The sequence below is a fragment of the Nylanderia fulva genome, unplaced genomic scaffold (assembly GCF_048542155.1).
Source record: "Nylanderia fulva isolate GAGA-0341 unplaced genomic scaffold, ASM4854215v1 Scaffold14, whole genome shotgun sequence".
In the NCBI taxonomy this organism is placed as follows: Eukaryota; Metazoa; Arthropoda; class Insecta; order Hymenoptera; family Formicidae; genus Nylanderia; species Nylanderia fulva.
Genome location: NW_028189622.1, coordinates 1,851,172 through 1,872,522, shown reverse-complemented (window position 1 = coordinate 1,872,522; position 21,351 = coordinate 1,851,172). Strand labels below are relative to the sequence as shown.

Genomic DNA, 21,351 nt, shown 5'->3' with positions numbered 1-21,351 from the left:
TTATTTGAAGAATATCACTGTTACTCTTTTATTCATTTACCATGCATAAAAATATTTTATTTTAGAGATGGATAAAAAAAACGAAAAGTTGCTACAAGTACAAATAGTCATATTTTTCATATTAAAAACGCTATTATTACAAAATGACATTTATTAGAAAATGATCAGAATGAGTTTTAAAATGTGTGTAATATTTTATTTTATTTTAATTTAATATGTAATATTGTTATATGTATCTTACGTCCTCATTTTGTGATAATATCAAATATTTTACAAGAATGAGATGAAATGCGCAACTTGTTTGTTAAATTAAATATCTGTTAAACAATCCGCGTCGGATAAATGAAACAAGACTTTGTGTGTAAACATGACAGATGTCGATATGACATATTACAAGTAGGAGTAATTTCTCAGAAATCTTCTATTTTAAAGAGTATAAGAACACAATGTATTGTATGCAAAACACTATAATGTACGCGCGCGTAATTTATAAAAATAAATAAATTAAACTTAATCTCGATTAACATTAAACAATCTTTATGAAATTTAAAACAGCACATTCGTTTAATTATTATCAAAACGAGATTACTCGTAATTAAAACATGTTTTAATTAAACCCGCTTCTGACAATTTATTTTATAATAACGTGTTTTGCATGTGTTTTGTATACGATGGACCAAGTAGAGTGATAATTATTGACATAATCGCATTATTATGAATTAACAAAAAAAATTTATATATATTATATCAAAAGGCTGTGTACACTCTTCCTTTGATAACATTATGGTAAGAACAGAGAGACTAATACGATTGAAAGTTGAATTGTGGAAAATCACTTTGATTTGGTTAGCAGCTAATATCAAAGCATCTGACAATGAGTCCTGATACATTGTACATCCAACTAATATTGAACGGTTCATGTATAAGTAAGCTGATTAAGTATAACTACAATATTTAGTAGGAATGCAAAAGTACTGTATCACACACGTGCACGCAATGGTCAAATCGAATTATACTAATTTAACATAATACTGACTGTTATAAATAAAGAAAAAAATATTTCGTAAAAATATTATGTTGTTGAGAGAGAGAGAGAGAGAGACATCGAAAAAATGATATTATAAAAATACTGGTATCTTATATACTTTAGAAATCGATAAGTGAAAGAAAATACTGGAGTGTCACTGCATCATATGTGATATTATAGTCAACATCTTATACCGCAGAAATGTAGTTTAAAATTCCATTCTACACATCATGCTATACTTCAAGCGTTTAAATCTAGAATGTCATTGACGGCATCACTCTTAAAAGCAAAGTTATAAACGTCACAATAAATTCTATTTCTGCCGTTGCACATAATTTAGACATATAAGCATAAGAGTCTCTTTCTCTCTCTCTCTCTCTCTTGCTCTCTCTTATTGTGTCAAGTTCTATTATTAATCCACTTATGCATCGCCTAGCTGCAATAAAAGTTAACCGATAATCTGTGCAATATTGAAGAATTAGCTACAATAAAGACGTTTTACAAAATTCCGTGAAGTAATGCGTCAAAAGATAAGCGATTAATAAAATTGTTATAATATAAATGAAGTACATGTTCGAATAATAATATCGCTTGCATGCCACGTATTAAACTCCATGTTAGCCCTTTAAATCTTCAAAATTGGCATAGACAGCAAGATTGGAGTATTCATTTGCATGCTTAATGTGCACGAGCGCTTGCCCGAGCAGTCTTTTATTTGACCAAAATGTTTTCCTAACTAGCAACTTTTGCAAACAACAATATTTGTCCGATAAAGCACATATACATACATATGACAATAATTGACAATCGCACTTGGAAAGTGAATATAATTACTATGCGATAGATTGTTAGCAATTTAATTCAGATTAATGTGAATGCGTCAAAATTGACGTATACAAAGAAATTTGCGTGTGACAGCGTAATTTTGAAATAATAATGCACGCAGGCAAATATATTGATAGCACGCGGTAACGTAATTTGCACGTTTAAATGCGCACGCGCAGAGAAAGGTCTTTTAAACTTTAATTAAATGGGTGAGGGGCGTTAAATTCGATGTTTCGAACAGTGGGTGGTGATTGACATTGCTTTGTAATCGAACAAATTATAGTATTCGCGTGATACATCGATAATTTCCGCGTGTGACATTATCAGCGTACTCTGTCACTCCACGTATGTACATTTCTGGATTCAAAAACGAAAAATAAGAGAAAAAATATTACATTTAATAGAAAGCGATGCTCTGACAAGCTTGGTTAATATTTTGAATTTTGAAACATGCAAATTATATGTCATACGATGTGTCTGTGTTTTAATTATTATAAATATTAAAAAAAGGCTGTAGGAAGAAGTATTTTTACAGTATTATGATACAATAATAAATCATATCCTAAAAATGTTAATATATAGTACTTTTAACATCGAAATGTGTGATGTTGGAATTAAATAATTCGACTACAACTATGCCACCAAAATGAATGAACGTCGGTGATACACCAGTACATGTAACTAGCAATTCGACCATTTCGAGTGAGAAGAACCAATCGAAAGCCTCAGATTGGAAGAAGTTTACTGTAGTTGCTTTAGCACTAAACTAGCCAGAGGCCCGTCGAAGTCTTTCGCTTCGGATCGGTTATTCCAGCGGAGTCGATAGGGTCGCAATTACACAACTTTTATTTCCGCGACCCAGTTTGCGCCTCGTATAAAATCATTTCGCGCGAGCTTTCTCGACTAGGATCTTTTGGATAATGAACAATAATCACGAACAAATGTCTGGCAAATTCCATTCTGTGCCTCTTACGTTATTGCTCCATCTTTCTAATGTCGCCATATATATACAAAATGCTTTTACATATATTAGATAATCTATTAATTAATTAAATTCAATAAATGTCATTGCATCGCTAAAGCGAGTTGTTGCACACGACTGTTCGATTCTTGCGACTCTGAATACACTCGTCATCTTCTTCAACAATTTTCAATTCTTAAAATAGCTGAATGAGGACTCGTGTTTAATCATTAAATAAGCTTCCATGAATAACAGCGCGTGATGTCATTCTAAAAACTCGAGCACGTTGGCCTAATATGATCTAAAGATTAAAAAGTTCAAGGTAAAACTGGCCTCCCTGGGAATGTTTATCTAGTTCGTAGATCCGTCAAAACGAAATTGTTCTTCGCGCGGAAGTTTCGTTTTACAGTTGCGGCCGATACTGTTTAGAATGATGCATGATAGCAAAAAAAGTGAAGATTAATCTCGCGAAAGACTACAGGAGATTCCCTCCGATCGGCCCGACAATTCAATTATCCGAGCGATTGGATTTTCCGCACCGTCTCCATCAGGAGTAAATTATTTCGTACTACGGGGAGCAACGGAAGATCCGTTGCATCCTGTGGTGTGTACATGCAGCGAACACGATCCGATGCTGTGGCACACGCAAGAATAAGCGCCACTTGCACTTTACGGCTGATGCATTCTTCACAAATCGCGATTTCGGACCGTTTCAAAAATCGGTATCGGTATATAGTGCAGGATTTATCAAAGTGAGTCCGGGGTTATCGAAGCTACAAATGGTTAGGTTGTGATATTCACGTGCATCCGGCCGTTGTTCCGTCTTGTATCGGATCGACTGATGTCAGCTTTCATCGACCACGCGAAATAATTTCGCTGACTGTTCGCTCAAGTTCCGCGTCGAGTTATTTTTCAAAATTTTTACAATATTTTTACATGATGTCTTGCTCGATATATTAATTGAGTTATTGAGATAAATATTATCGATTATGCGGCCAAATGTTTTTGTGCGTGCGTATAAATAATGTGCATTTACAAATGTCATTATACTTTCGTCCCTGAATTAAATCATCAATTTCAACAATCAATATTCGTTTATAATGCCAGATCTCTAAAACATTCAATCAACAGGACAGAAAAAAGTGCAAGTTTTTTGTCTTAATCAATAATTAATTATAACATAAGTATATAATTTTGTTATGAATAGAAAATTTAAAATATACCTTGCTAATGGAATATTATAAGAGTTATTGAGTGTAAAATAAATTATTGGATTGCGAAAGCTATTAATATAAATCAAGTTTTGGATGCTTAGGATGTTTTCGAAGAACGAGTTTAGAAAGCTCCGTTCGATCTTGATAGAATTTGTTAAAAGTTGGTATACGAGTATCGCGTAAAAATTGTTGCTGTACTTTCGCAAAGTTTAAAGGTTCAGTTTCTAAACTTTTCGGTTTCTTGATCCATCTGGGAGCTTACCTTACATCATCTAAGAGATTTTCTCTTTGCAATATACAATATAATATTAGTTGTGGAAAAGTGCATAATGCTATTTTGACGCTGTGAAAGACAATAGTAATTATGGTGTTAAAACCTATTTCAACGTCAGATTAATCATATACAGATACATTTGTATGTTTGTAGGAAATCTTGTTTAAGTTTGATATTATTGTTATATCAATGTGTTTTGTTTCAATATATTCAAAATTAAAAAAAAATCATTACATTATATCGGTTGTACACAGAACATATTTGAAGAAAAAGAATACGATTGATTTTCTACACATGTAACATGATGCAGTTGATTATGATTTACTAGGAAGAATAACTGACATTATTTTTATCCAGTTTTTAATCAATCTTTATCAATCTTTCATCAACCTCTTCTCGTAGATTTCTTAAGCAACCTCATAGCATTTATTTCTATATTTCATGTCAAATGAAACTTTAAATATCCACTACTAAAAATTATCTGTTTCAAATTTGGACGTGTACTACGAGAAAGGTTAATGATAATTTAAAATAAGCAATTGAAAATAAGAATGGTGACAGAAATGTATAAAAAAGATGTATAAAATATATGCATGTAAAAAATACCGGAGACAGAGGAAGGAAGAGAAAGAGACATGCGACTCACCAATGCCTGGGCGGCGCTCTGGTGCTGCAAGCAAGAAACATTCAGTTACAATCACAATAACGACAATCAGTTAATGTTTCTTAGCTAGCTCGTGATAATACTAGTAACAAACAGTTCAACAGTAATGCGGTGCTTACGAAAGCTCGAACACATCGACCGGTACACAGAAAGCACCGAGAAAAGTATGTAAAGGCCGTAGAAACCCGTCACAAATTTACAACTTATAAACCACATACACACACACATATATATATATATATATATATATATATATATGGAAAGTTCTGAACCAGGAACATTATAATAATGTTTTTGAGATAACGAGAAATTCGTGACTTGGGCTATCTCGATTACATATTTTTCCAAGTGCAGTTCTTTCCTCAGAACGCAGCTGCACGTTGCAAGCTTACATAATGCGCAGGTTTCGTGTTAATAAAGTATGCATATCGTATGTATTACTGTTTGGAGCTTCGAACAATGTGGAGCAATAGTGGCGATAAACGAATTTCGATCTGTCGACCGTCGTTTATTCAGAGGAGAAAAAAACAAAATTTTTTATCTCCAAAATTATTGAAAAGTTTTTTTAGGAGCATTTTTATAATAATAAAAAGGAGTGTTTTTATAATAAAAAAAAAATTTGTAGTATTGTTTCGCATATACATTTTTATTTCCGAGATTAAAAGTATTAACTCTATGCAGTAATTAAAATGAATAGTGTAGAAGCAGGCAATGTTATTTGGTATTATAACCGCAATTGTAATAAGCAATAAATTTTTAATAGTGAGTTTATTCATCATTAATCGTTTATCACTTATATCTCGCGCAACTTTTCCATTTTATTTCCATGCGAATGTGTCATGTGTCCACGTATGTTGTGCACAGTTCGCGTTTTATGTAAAAAAATGTTTGTTCGCGCAAGCATCGCGGTGCTGTCACAGACAGACAATTGTTAACTTGTTTCGAGATTTAGTGTTTTTTGCGCGTGAAAGAAAAAATCGAAAGTAGCGTTTATCGCGACGATAGAATGGGAAAGCGTCGCAAGATGTGACATGCATATGCGATGCATAAAAGGATGGTTTGGAAAATGCAAAAACAAATATAATGCACTTGATACGAAGCGCGCCTTCAGATTTAAAACCCGAGACCCGTAAAGCGATGTCGACCGATGTCAAACGACGCGGAAAAACATCGGATTGACATTTAATTAAAGTACTTGTCTTGAAGAATGAATTTCACGTAGTCGCAAACGCGTAATAGCCTTGCAGCAAATTACTATCATCTTTAAGAGAAGGAGTTTGTTTAGGGCGAAGATGAACGCGATAAATGTCATATCATGAGAATGAAGTAATATCGCTCGACATTAAGCGAGGAATGTCGATTTACAAATAAATACGAAATAAATTACACATTCTATATTGACATTTATTTGTGTAACTGCACGTAACTCTTACGAACTCACATTTTATTGCCGAAAAATATGCTCAATTTCCACTATATCTACATATAAACCAGATTATGATAAAATTGATCTCTGACATTTTCATCATTTTCTCTATTATGCTATTAGAATTAATATATGATAATACAATAATATACGTGTGCTTTGGGCAATAAAAAAAACCACCTTCTTCTAAATATTTTAAACATAATTTAAATATTTGCCTATTGAAAACATGTGAGAGATACATTTTTTCGAAAGTTCTTGCGGAAAACATCATAACTTACAATAGTTATTAATAATTAGGGCAATAAAATAAATGAAGACATCTTGATAAAACTTAGTCTGTATTCATGATAATTAAATGACTATGAACGCTTCGTAATTAATGGAACGTCTCTGAGAAAGAAGCAATAAGCGATAAGCTGGCTTTTATGAGAAGTCGTAACATCGAATTTTGCTCTCGTGAGTCCGTATACAATTATTAATAATGGCATTTGTACATTATTCTGGTAGATCTTTCTATTCTACCCTAACAGCGACAAAGTTTAACAATTCGATATATTTTAATTAGGAAGCGGCAAAGTTGCGATATTAATGCTAGTGTCTGAAGTAAATGATTGAATAGAGATCAAAGTACTTGTTATAAAAATTCTAAAGCATATATTAGAATATTTTGCAACGATAAAAGAGATACAATAATATACTGCGAGTAAAGAGAGATAGAGGAAATGTGATAAAGATAAATATAATAGAAATATGATAGAGATTGATATTTTTATATATTCTTTCGTTGTTCGGAGGTATTCGAAATAATTTGGTTATCGTCGAGTTCCGCATAGGAAGGGAAATTATTACGCGTTAAATTTACTTTTGATTAATTTCCGACACTGTCTAAGCTCGTCGATCTCGAGGATAATCTCGAATGAAATAAACGGCCGGATTGGAATCCTTACGCGAAATCGATATGGTCGTCAACGTGAAAAATACGAAGAACAGGCAACTGCACCGAGAAAGCAATAAAATCCCTTAGTCACGTTCTCGATCAGAATTTCTTTCTCATGACATCACGTGAAGAAAATCGACGATTAATCGAATCACGTTTACATAATACGATTTGTTTTAAATGCGGCAAGCGATTATTCGAGATTTTACTTAATACATTCTGCGCTTGACGACTACATAAAATTGACAAAGTAAAAGCTAAAACAATGTTTGGAACTCCCCTTTATGATTAAATTAAGATGGCATTCATACAAATTGCATGCTAAGATTAATGTGCCATCTTCAAGCTTTAGTATGGAGCCGAGTACGAGGTGTATTGTGTTACAAGCTTAATTTCTCAACCAACATCAAAGTTACGTACGAACAAAGTGCAAATTCGTGGAAGAAGCGATGGACCTACTTCCTTAATCACTTGGAAAAATCTCGGAATAATTAGATTCAAATTCTTACTTCACATGCTAATAATATATATATGATTTCTCTCCTATATAATTTTATAATTCTTGAGACATTAAAAAGAGTGAAATATGCGCGACGGTGACAATATCTGGAACACGTTAAAAACGCGGAGATTTTCTATATACATTTGAGCACAGTTGATATAAGAAACGCGCTTCGTACACGAGAGCAATTATATATAAGTTCTTAATAAGATTAGCCTTGTAGAAATCTTAAGTTTTCATTAAAAGATTACTACGATTAAGCGCATTGCGCGCAAAATTCCTCTCCGTTTAGGAGTAAAAGAAGGTGCGAGAGCGATGTTGACCTATATCGTGCATCGCGGAGGAGGTCGCATATATGTGTCACTTCGGAAGTAGAACCATCACTTTGCGGTTGGCGGAATTGCGTTCCAAGCGCGACTCGAGCTGTAACAATTACCGACGATATCCAGTTGAACCGCGTTTGCGGACTTTCATACAATTTAATTCAACGCGCTTCTCTATACGAACCACCATCGTTTTTCAATGTCCATCATCTTATTTTTCTTCCCTCGAAACTTTTATCCTTCTGCAGATCTTCCGAGTATCGAGAGCGATCTAATTCTCGATTATTGCGGCACGAATATATTTTCCTCTTTTCTCCTCGTCCTCTTCTCCACTACTTTCCGAGACAAAGGAGCAGATTATGACGGAAGATTTACGATGGTAATTATAAGGTCGATCGCGAGCACATCGATCAGGTCGACCTATACGGAGCGGAATAACATTTCGAAAGCAGTTCAGTCCGAGCACATACTCGTGTCAAGAGAGAAGATGTTTGCACTCGCAAAGAGAGAGAGAGAGAGAGAGAGAGAGAGAGAGAGAGAGAGAGAAAGGGAGGAAGAGTGTACACAAGGACGAGATGATGATCGCATGCGTTTTAATCAACGATCGATGTTGTTAAGTAATACGGATATTATGAATGGTGGCTAGATGATATATTGTGTGTCTCAGCAATCCGGTTATTGCGAGAACTTTTATTCCACCATGATTTATTTCACGTAAGACCTCCAAGTTTTATTATGATTTGATATAAGGCTTTTAATTTTCGCCTACGTAGTATTTTTCTTACTTTCAGCATTTCTCTAATAGTCAAGTTTAATGGCAATATATTATAATACACCAAGCTATCGCGATTGCCGACCGGAATTATAGAGATATACTGAAATCGTCGGTGAAATTAATCGTCGCTTTGACTTTGTCCTTAAAGTCAAGGAAGTGTCCAAACCGTGCGGATGAGCGTCAAATACGTTTAAATATTAAGAGGTGGGTTAACAAAACAGAGCTTTCAGCATTTGAAAGAAAGCTCGAGGAAAGTATTAGTTCTCTTGATTGAGTCGGGAACTCGTGACTTTTATAACGACCGGGTCATTATTTCGCTATGGCTTCACGTTCCACTTGGCGCGACACTTATTCCACTGCGATTACAGCTGACCCAGCGAACCGACGAGTCTACAGATTATTGTTCAATTTGTTCGCCGCGCATCCTCGATTTCCATATTTCCATATCTGTGAAAACGCTGCCGTCGTGTCGTATCCAACATTTTTCCGCGCCAAAAATCATCAAAAGAAGGAATAGGGAACCGCGATATTTCGACAATAATTTCACGCTTCGGAGAGAGGGTTTTCTGCTTCTATTGCTATGAGAATCTTTTCGCGAATATAAAGAGAGTTTCGGGGAGAGGTCTTCATAAAATGTTAATTTAGGCAAATTTCAAGTCTTCTAGCTTATCATTTTGTGCCTCGAGCTAGCAAGTATTCATTTTATGATTAATGTCTTTATGTATATATATATATATTAGTACTTCAACCGGTTATATATGACAGCTGAAAAGTCGTAGGATAGTTCGTAACAATATTGAATTTCGAGTGAAGTATTTCTTTTTCTACATTCTATATATAAAAAAAGACAGATTATTTTTACCGATAAAATTCATGTAAAGTAACTGCGCGAGTTTATATATGCGATATTTTATTTAGTAATCGAGATCTTTGGAACGGGGAGAGAATGACATTGTTCTAAAAAAAGATTAAAGAAATATATGCTCGATGTGCAGTACACAAAGGAGATACATACTCAGTGTTCGGCAGAAAAGTGGGTCGAGGTTTTATATTATACAAGAAACCAATATAGTTGTTAATTATTATGCGCCGTATAATATATATATAATACATATAACAAAAGTACAAGAGCCAACAGTAGTCGGTGTGATATTGATACTTTAACGCTGAATATATGTGTATATATTCATTAAAAAAACGTAAAGATGTAAAGTTTTTTTTCTCGATCAAAAGTAATCCATCGTCGGCATAAATATCCGTGTTAAATATACGAATGAAAATAATTAACACTTCGGTAGTATTTACGGTTATTCATCATATAAATGCAAAATTGTTGCAGCGAGACAGAAAAGCAGAGACAGCGGCTGTAAAAAAAGCCATGCTTAGCTGCGCGCGCATAACACGTTAATAATTAGATCGATGTGCTCATTTACTATATTTACAAACTCGTAATCCGTTACGCTGCGATGAACGATTAAACAAAAGGAGCGTGTGATTTAATGTGCATAGGTACCTACACCGTTCACATTCCACAAATGCCAAAATTACATTTTACATTATAAAATGTCTTTAATTAAATTAAACAAACGAACGCGGATTATATTCGTGTGTAGGATTATTTTGATATTTCAAATGGATTATAAATGGACAGTTTTTATAGGATCTAGATAATGATATATAGAATGCGTTTCATTAATTTCGTAATATGCCTAAAATAAAAAAAAATTAAATATACAGATAAAAATTGTTCTTTCAATTTTATCTCAATATACTTCTTTGATGTTTAGCAAAATTTTAAATGCGCTGCAGAGAAAATAAGAGACCGCGAATTAAAAATTCTTAAAGAGAAATAATTTCTTTACGCATTATGAAAGCTTTTAATCTGAATCTATTAATTTGTAAACTTTTTTTTGCGCGATCCATTACAAAGAACGGAAACAAATAGTTGAAATATCATTTACGCGATAATTTTTCTTTGACCGCATCAAATAATATCATCCTTATTCAAGTTTTAACGCCTGTGAAACATGTTAAATGTGAGCTGTCAGTTATCAGTTTGCCTATTTATTCAGTACAGTCACGATACACATATACACACATACGCACACATATGTAAGATGCGTGTATCTAAACACACGTTCCATCTAACAATGCTGTTGCGAAAATGCATCTAATAAATATTAAAGCAGACATGTTTACGACGTCTAGCTTACGTCTAGGCCGAAGTTTAATATCTATTAACCAGCTAGAAGCTCGCGTTTCAACCATGAACCGTAGAATATATCTGAGAGTTTTTCGTTCGAGTTGACGACTGAATTCGTGCCATCTCGCCTGTAAATTTTTTTTTCCCGTCCCATATACATCGGCTCATTATGTAACGCTCCCCCATGTATATATATATATATATGTATATCGGTCTTTATAACTCGGCGAGAGAGGAACGAGCGAAGCGGACGGGTTGCACGCGGTCGGGCGTTCGCCGAGACTAGAAGCGTGTTGTGGAAGAGCCTCTGTCGAATCGATTCGACGATGGGTGGAGAGGGCCACGGCACAGCACGGCGCACACTGCAATGCCGTAGCTCCTCGGGGGTGAGATGATTCGAAAAGTCAAAAATTGCGAGGGAACGAGTGGGTGGCTTCGAAGGAGCGATGAAAGAGCGAGGGCGTGAGAAAATCGGCCGGTAATGAGAACCGTCGTCGCGACAAACGTTCATCCTCTCCACAGCAAAATTATTGGACTTCGTGTTCCTATAAATCTTTCGTGGCGGCGTAGAATTTAAAATACGATATCCCCACCCTCTCCCGAGTATATATACCGGCCCCGTGGCGACCATATTAATTAAGCCTTTAATCATTCTATTGCCAACCGCCGTCTCTTGCATATTTCGCACGAGGCTCGCACGCGACATTATTCTGCGGAAAGAACAATAAGGCTAATAACGACCAGTTTAAAAGTTCAATTGGTACGATGGCGCGTGTACAAGTTCACGCTCTCTCTGGCTGGATGATATCTATTTTAATCAAAGCAATGTGTGAGAGATCGCTCGCGCCACTGGATTTTTTCCTTTCGTGTCATAAGATGAATCAAACTTATATTTATGTCTGTGTTATTGTCATATCAAGTGACTAGAAATTACGGTAGTTGAGATATCTTCATTAGCATTAAAATCATTTACATCGTTACGTAAATATTTTTATTTACTTTTTTTCTTCACTATTATATATATATTATCTTTATATAATTATTATTTATCTTTTATGGTTGAGTGAACGGTAGTAGATATTATTTCTAGCGCACGATCTAAGGTTTAATTATCACAATACTGATATTACACGCGAAATTAGTTGAATACACTTGATATTAATAGACGCAACGATAGCAACGTCTAATTATAATCTCGGACGCACGTTCATCGTACGCGCGGTAGAAAAAAAACTTTTGAGCGCGTCGACTGATAGTAACACTTTGCACGCGAGGTGTTAAGCGCCACATTAACCGTAATATGCGTATAAAATGAGAGGCAGTGATTAACTGCGTGTGTAACGTTATCATATCTATTATAATTAATATCTTAATCATTCCAGTTCGTTTTAAATGTCATAGAATGTCAAAATTCACACATATATATATATAAACATCTATACAATGCAATACTAATTACGTAATTCTGTCATGATGCTGTCATTTAATTATAACGACATATTTAAAGATAATTTGTACAATATGCTTTATAAAATAAACTTATTAATATTATTGAGATTAGTTTGCAACATTCTACGTATGTAATCGTTTACAAGAATTATATGTATAAATGGCGCGTCACTTTAGTGAATTTAATCAAGCAAGCAATTTCGGAAAGCGTTCAATCATTCGTTATAGTCAGAACTGCAATTATGCAGTTGTATCAGAACTGTTCCCTTCTATTAATCACCTTCTAATAATCAGCATCAGTAAGAGAAATATATTTCTCGCATTCTCGGCATTCCGCGTGATTGACAGGAAAGCATTTCCGCACTTCGAAATATTAGCGGTAGAAGTGGAAGTATGTAATACGAGTCTGCGTATTGAACAATTCCACCGATCGATATCGCGTCAATACCGCATTCACCGAACTTTTCAATTCTTGGTTTTCATTGACAAATGATCATCGCTTTGTAAGAATAAAAGATAAATTTCAGTTAAGTCTTCCTGAGTGTCAGCGTAAACGACACCAGAGGGAAATGAATAACGGCAAAACGAATGCCGCGTCTCAACTTCGAAAAGAGAGCCGGATTACGTATTTCTGAGTTACGTATCTTTTCAATATTATTCATGTGTCGGATATTTTAAAGCTATTTCATTATTTGTCTTTCTCAAGACTGCTTAATTATCTGTCAATGTGTTAGAAATTTAAAAAAATAATAATTTTGATGTCCATAACAGTTATGCATATATCAAATGTATTCGATATATGTTTTAATAATTGAAACGTAAGAACTGAGCTTTAGAATATAAAATATTACCTGATTGACCTCACTCTCATTCTCTAATTGAAGGCATCATTTTTTTATATATTATATGCATGGATATATGCAAGATACCGCGAGCGCGTGGTCGAGTACCTTGGATGTCATCGATTTCAATCCAATCGCATTTTTTTTCACCGCGCACTTTAATTCTATATGTGTAAAGTGTGGTGTATGCGTGTAAAAGATTTTTAAAAAATATTTTTTCTCGAATCTTTGTGTGTCTATAATTCTGTAAGGAAAGAAATCCATATTATAATGTTTGATCATAAAATGTGTATTGAAGACATCTCTTCTTATATATATTTTGCAATATAATTATCAAAATTTATTTCAAACTAATACACAATTTTTCCGAACGGTGATATATACACACTTTTTCAGTTTCCCCTCAACGCTTTATAAAAATTATAATTTAAAAACTTTGTAGAAGACATACTACTTTAAATCATTATGCAGAAAAAAATGTTGCAAAATTTTTCTTTCATTACTAAGGCTAAATACATTTTTTTTCACGTGTTGCGCCACAAAAATGGTCGTTCCAGAATCGTGATTATAGCGAAAAGTGTCTTTTCCACGAGCGGTTTTTCCTTCCGGCATTCCACCGTGTGCAAGATTTAAAATCGATTACCGTAAAAACGCACTCTATCCACGAAGCGTTCACTTGAAAGGTTCTCAATCATTTGGTTTTGCGAGCGAATCGATCGCCGAGGGTCTTTACGAAAATGTAGGATTAGAAAATGAAACTTTGAAGATATTCGATTAATGTAAAGTCACGTCTTTGACACCAATTGGAGATTATTGGCGACTTTTGATGCTCTCACTTTTAACTGATAACCTTACCAGATTAAACAACGGCTATTCAATACTGATAACACTATCGGCGACTGAAAATATAACAAAACTACTGTCACGCGTTGACGTCCGAGTTATTACACTAGTACTGAATGTTGTCACAACAGCATAGCTTCCTATAATGTAAAGTTTCTACATTTGTATAAAGTCCGGGGGCGCGTATTGTCTCGCCTTTGTACATCATGGTAAGGCACTCTTTTGCGACAGGTCAAAGAAACTCCAACGCGGAGAGAAGCTCACAGTCTCACAGTGCTTGTGACGTCTCTGACGACCTTGAGCACGAGTCTTTCTTCACTTATGAATCGTGCGTTTCTCTGTGTCGAGACAGCATTATCAGATAAAATAAACATTAGTCGGTGATTTATGTGCAAAAACGACCAAAATCCAACATGCTGAAAGCTTGCAATCATTGAAATATCACATGTTCTCCATTGAAATATCACATGCTCATGGCAATACTCGATATAGGTATTATTTGCAATCGTTATTAAAATGTCACGCAAATCAGTGTCTTGAATAAATCTTGTTTTCAAAACACACATATGTATATTTTGATAATATAATAGTTGTATTTTGAGTAGAGAGAGACAAATATTTTTAATGCTCCACATTTATTGTATAGGTATATATGTAATATATATGTGATAAATTATATATAATTATATGTAATTTACATTATAAATATCATTATATATAATTTATATAAAAAAAGAGAGGTAAAAAATAGTAGGCATTTTGTTATGGATATGTAAAATGAAGAAAAGTCTGTATCTGTAATCATATATAAAATTCCACGAGTAATGTAAGAAAAAGAAAATGCTTTGAGAGTACATCGGTGTAGCAATCGATATATCTCGATATCTCTCCCTTGGCCTACATGCGAGAGGTAAGCGGGTCAATCCTTCATGTGTCCTGCACTATGACTAACGTTATTCAAAATACACTTCAAGCTAATAGTTTTATTCAATCAACTAACAATTTCTTTCTACAAATTGAATTTGCAGGTTTGCAAAGACAAGCTTGTAGAGTTTAGTAGTTATATATTCTTGCGCATACAGTACTATCAAAAATCTGGTTTGTAATTTAAAATTTATTTATAAATTCGCCAAATCAAAAATATTCGATTTGTCAACGTATTCAATAATTGCAAAATGGAGCGTGTGAAATAAAAAAAAGACTAAATTATTATCAAATGTCATTCATTTGTAATCATAAAATTCTGCGAATCGCCCAAGATCACGTTTTAACCGCGCCGTGCTGCAGGATTCGTCTCATTAATTATTTCGAAATGTAAAATAAGAATAATCGTAAAAAAAAAAAAAAAAAAAAACGTGACAATATCCAACGAGACAAAACATCGTCTACGAGCAGTCGTGCGAGTACGTGAAGTCACGCGACGCAGTGCTCCTCCATGAAATATAAAGTCACAGTAGTAGTGTAGAAAGAGAGAGCTTGCACGATGTGCGAGTATGTGTATACCGAAGGAGGGTTGAGGGGATGAAAGGAGAGAGAGAGAGAGAGAGAGAGAAAACGCGGGGAAAAAGTAGAGAGAAAGAGAAGGAGGTAGACCCGAATAGGCAGATGGAGGAGGAAAACATGTGTGGACGGAAAGAGACGCGATGGTGACACGTATCTATATGAAAGAATGCGATGGTTAGAAAGAGATGACGCGACACAACACACACACACACACACGTAGGAACAGAGCGAGAGGGAAATCGTAGAACAAGACAGACTGATCGATCGGTGTAAAAGTAGACAGAGACAGGGTCAGACATTTTCCTAGATCGAGGTATGTATGGCTCTCGCGTATACATTCCGTACATACCGAGGGCATCAGCTGATCGGTAGACCTGACCCGGGTCACCTTGTTCCTGTAAAGTACCCTTTTGACGAGTTTCTCCATCGGCTGGTTCCACTTCATGAAGCCCACATATCCCAAGTAGAATCCAAAGAGCACGAGCGCTTCGTACCAGTAAATATAACTGTCGCGGAAGAAGTAGATCAGGGTGAGCAGACTAGCGCTGTAGAAGGTACAGTCGCGAAATAGAGGCCACCATGTGAGCGACAGTACCGTACGCGAGAATATAGCGCACATGCCGATGACGAAGAGGATGTTGAAGACGGCGGAGCCGACGATAGTGCCGATCCCGACGTCGTCGAACGACACGAAGACGCCTATGATCGATGTGAAAAGTTCGGGCGCCGATCCACCGGCTGCCATGAAAGTGGCACCGGCCACGTCGTCGGCGATCTCGAATTTCTCAATGATCACATCCAGCGACGGTACGAAGAACTCGTCGCAGACGATCGCTAGCGCGACGAACATGTACACCACGCCAAGTATATGAAGTATCACGGCGCCACGGCGGCGCTGATCAGTGGTGAATAGATCTTCAGGGAAGAGCGGCCTCTTCATATCGGTTTCGTTATCATTAGTCCTATTGAGCTCGTCGAAACTCACGGCGTTATTATTATTATGGTTATCATAAATCTGCACGCTGGTACCGTTACTCGAACGCATCGGCACACTCGTGCTGGTGGTGTGAAGCGTGTTCGGGTTATTCGGTGCCGGTCTGTGGCCCGAGGACGACGAGGGGCCCATCACGAGGGCCAAAACCGCGGATAGGAGAGCCATCAGCACCAATCGGCGTCTCCGCCTCCAACACGTCCGCCGATCGCCACCCGTCACGATCATCGTCGTCGTCGGTGGTGGTGCTGTTGTTGATGGTTCGCACCCTCGAGGACGTTCGCCGTCGTTAGCGAGGCCTCCGTCCTCCTCCACCTTCTTCTTCTTCTTCTCCGTCCTGTACGGCGTCCTCCACCCTCTCCCTGGCCCCCTCCGCCCCTTCTTCTTCCTCCGCCGCCAGCACCACCTCCGGCTCCTCCACCGCCTTCTTCTACGTGTCGTATCGTGTCGCGCCGCGGAGGGTGTTACGACAGGAGAGCTGTACTAAGGCTGGGTCATGCTGGAGCGACGATGAGGAGCGGCTCCTTGCCGATGTCTCCCTCTGGATGGACCTATCTGCGTGGGACCGCGCGATATATTACTTTCGCACTGCGTTTTTCCCTTTTTTTCACTGAATCCCTCACGACGCGGACCGAGTGAATTAGTTCGCGACAAGTACTATGATTATTACTACTACTACTACTACAACCAATGTATGCCGCTACTATGAACAGGCTTGCTGGATATCCGACGTGACCGATATCCTTTTGCTTCCCGGCGGCGTCGTCGTTCTCGTCCTCGTTCTCGTCCTCGTCCTCGTCTTCGTCGCCGTCGTCGTCGTCGTCGTCGCCGTCGTCGTCGTCGTCGTGGTCGTTGTCGTTGTTCCCGTTGCTGTCGTCGTCGTCGTCGTCGTCGTCGTCGTCGTCGTCGTCGTCGTCGTCGTCGTCGTCCTCGTCGTCGCCGTCGTGGTCGCTAGGATGCGGTGGATGGTACATATAACCCTGGATGGATATACAGGAGCAGCAGAACGGCGCCCCCGCCGCGATGCCCGCCCGCTGCACACTGGAACAACCCTGTTCCGTTTCGTTCCTCTCTCTCGCTTTTACTCCCGCCCTCTCCTCCGCCACCTCCTCGCAACCGACGTCGCACCGCGACTCCCTCCTTCTATCTATCTCTTTCTCCCACCGTGCCTTCGATCTTCTCTGTCTGTGCCGCTCTGTCCGCCTCTCTTTCCCACTTTCGATCGTCTTTCATTCTCCATCCCATTTGCCACCGACTCCTCTTTCGACCCTCTTAGCGGAATTTCTCGCCCTCTCTCTTTTTTCCCTTATACGCTCCCTCTTTCGTTTAGCATCGGTCTTATAGCGTTTCACGTTTATCTTCGTCGTACCAGCGATTGTCCGCGGTTATCCGTTCTCTTTTTTCATCATTCTCTCTTCTACCGAGTTAACTTCTACCGAGCATAGAGACCTCTTCCTCTTTCTCTGTTATCTTTCTTCTTTATCCGCCATTCGACGTTCTCCACCCTATATGCTCCCGTCTCGTTTACCTTATCCTCTTCTCGCTCATTGTTTATCTTTCTTTGCGAAAGGTAGATCCTCCGTCAACTACCTCTCTCTCTTATGCGCACGGAAAGTTTCCGCGCTAGCCGCGTTTCTCTCTTTTGCGCCACCCAACATCCGTGGTGGGCCACCCCGGCTCCAACCCCGCCGAAATCGCCCCTTCGAACGTCGTCGATCTCGCTCCAGGATCCTTTCTCTCTTCCACTCGCTGCGACACCCGCGCTTTCCTCCCTCGCTGGTACCAAGTGAGGGAAGTGGTAGGTCGTGGAGGTGGGAGCCTGCGCACGTGTGAGCACCCCTCGCCGGGCCTCTCCCGCTCGATATCGGAGAGTCGACTCTACAACTCCACGTTACGAATGCACGTATAACGGGTGTCACCCGGACAGCCGTCGCGATGCACGTCTACGCGCGCCTGACTTCGCCAGTCCGGCATCGACTACTCCTTCTCGAGGATCATCGCGGAGTGCTCTGCTCAGCCTCCCGGTGACATGCCTTCTGATCTCGTCGAGAGATATTAGGTGATACTCGAGTCGAAGTAAAATTGATCAATTGTTGGATTCCAAGATCGCGAATTCGTATCGTGATTTTTCTCATATAATGTTTCTTATTTTCCCTCTGACGTTTAAGTTCAGCCTTTTTGGGGATAAATACGGGGGATATCTATCGGGTGCTTTAGATATCTCTGGGACAGACTCTAGGTTCGCCCATTCAAGGTACTACTCCAAATAATCAGCGCTTTCGTGTTTCTACTCTCACGGATTTGTCTTCCCTGCAGCTTTTGCTCCGTTGTTTGTCAATTGCGAATTAAATGTATTTCCAAAGCTACGGCGTATCTCAAAGGGAGAGATGGAGTAAAATCTATCAAGGAATTACCCTTCTTTCTACCTTAGTATTATGATAACATCTGATACGTGTCAGTGATATTTTTTTTTTTTTTTTTCGCTTTTATCTTAACAATGAAAAAATATTATCTTGGGATACACTCGATGATTACTTTAAAAATGCAATTTCCAAGACGTTATTTAATATCCTCTTTGCCTCTTGAAAATCAAACCAGGTAGATAAGTGCGATTTAGATATTTGTCATGAATAATTGCGAATTGCGATTCGCCAATAAAATATTGACAAATGTAGTGCGTAAATAACAATTTGATTGCCAGATTCCAATATGTCATTTTAGAATTTTGATTTGTAGTCCAATTAATTTTATTTAATGGTTCTAATAAAGAGAGATACATTTTATTTAGAGAAAGGGAAGAGAGGAATTTTATAAAGATACATCCTATCTCTCCTAAAATTTCTTTAAAAACTGTGACCAAGAAATAGTATAAGCTGAGTTAATCATATCTGACCAGCATGATCCACAATCACATGCAATTCTAGTTATAATATTGACAAACATAAGTATGGCGAGTTAAGCAACTTATAACGGTTATATGACACGTTTATCTAACAATAAGTATAACGATGTTATATTTTCTCCTACTATTATTCAATAAACCAATTTAAACTACACGTTACGCAATCAATTTGTAGTTGCAGGTACAATTTTGCTTACATAATACAGAGGTTCTAACTTATGTACAATTAGAAAATATTCTTACGTATAGGAGTACGTAATATTCAGCTATGCTTTTTAAAACCGTACAAACGAAGATCATATGTATATAAACTCTTGTTGCTTGTGCGATATAAATTCCAACAACACTTGTATACAATCATGGAAAGTCGAGGATATTGAAGATGGATAAATCTCTATTATTCCTTTATCGTTTTGTTCGCATTGCCCGAAGAATCGATAACACCGACAAAGTATGTAACACAGTCTGTAAATTGTGTGCAAAAAAAAAAAAAAATAAAAATAACCGTTTCAATGGATTAATACGTTGTATCATGTGATAAGTATTTCGTTATCGTTAAATTTATCATAAAATATATTTACGTTTTACCTTTTTATATATATTTGCATAAAATATTATTTATATTCGCATACATAATAAAATTTTGTCACGAGTTTTGCGTAACGTTATTAATTGCTGTAAGACTAAAAACTTATAAATACGTAATCTTTTAGATTCTCATAAGTTTAATTTGCAATTATCATTCATTATTATTTGGTAACGTTATAATCGTAAAATGTTTTTGAGATTATTGAATAATTATTTTATAAAAGTTTAATACATTATACAAATTTAAATTCTGCGCGGAAACGTCGATAACGATAATTTATTTAACAAAGAATAAAAACTTATCGAACGAAGCGATAGTTAGCTTAGTTTTAACTTCGCCCGCTTAACATTATTGCAATAAAGGGTGATCAGCGGGTGATATAAATACACACTTTCTTTCTCGTGTATGCGTATAAGACTTCTAACTAGCTATCATTTTATCAGTTGTTTATTAATTATGACAACACATTTTGGATATATTTCAACGAATATGAGATGCAGGGGAGGAGTTATGTCCCGTGAAGAACTTTGCTCGAGGAAACACGTGCAAAGGTAACACACTGTCCAGGGGTGGCATCTAACAGTCTCCCCCAATCTCTAACATCTTAGCTCTTAGACCTACTTCGTTATGCCCCAGAGGTCGTTACAGTTATTAGCGGCTGTCGACGAGACTTTCAAGCTTTTGCCTCGTCTCGTGTCTTTCATCTTTCATCGCGGTTTCCAGTTCGATGAAAGGCTTTTACGAAAAAGGTATATACCTCTAAACGCCGTTTTATAATATTTCCGATTCGATGTTCCACTCAAATTAGAGGAGAGACTCGTTTAGATAAATAGAACTATACGTAAATTATGCACAATTTATTAACGAATTATTAACTATAAATGTATGCGACGTATGAATATACGCGCAACATTTGCATTATATATAAAATGCATATTTTATTTCGTTTATGGCAGTTGTGACTTAATTATGCAAAATTGTAATCTAGGAAAATGAAATATAAAATGCAAGAATATTATTTCAACTTACCTGTAACATGACAAAGAATACGTTCAACATTATATAAACTACATGTTATATAATTATTATACAACCGTG

General features: G+C 36.9%; 1 protein-coding gene across 1 annotated transcript in view; it reads right to left on the bottom strand.

Moving 5' to 3' along the window:
• Nckx30C (solute carrier family 24 member Nckx30C) overlaps nt 1–16,995 on the bottom strand; it is a 64,760-nt gene extending 47,765 nt beyond the window's left edge. The window contains 2 exon segments of the mRNA XM_029300609.2: nt 4,948–4,971; nt 16,121–16,995. Of these exon segments, the coding sequence (XP_029156442.1) occupies nt 4,948–4,971; nt 16,121–16,990 (894 nt within the window). The 5' untranslated portion in view covers nt 16,991–16,995.
• Between the last annotated feature and the right edge of the window lie 4,356 nt (nt 16,996–21,351).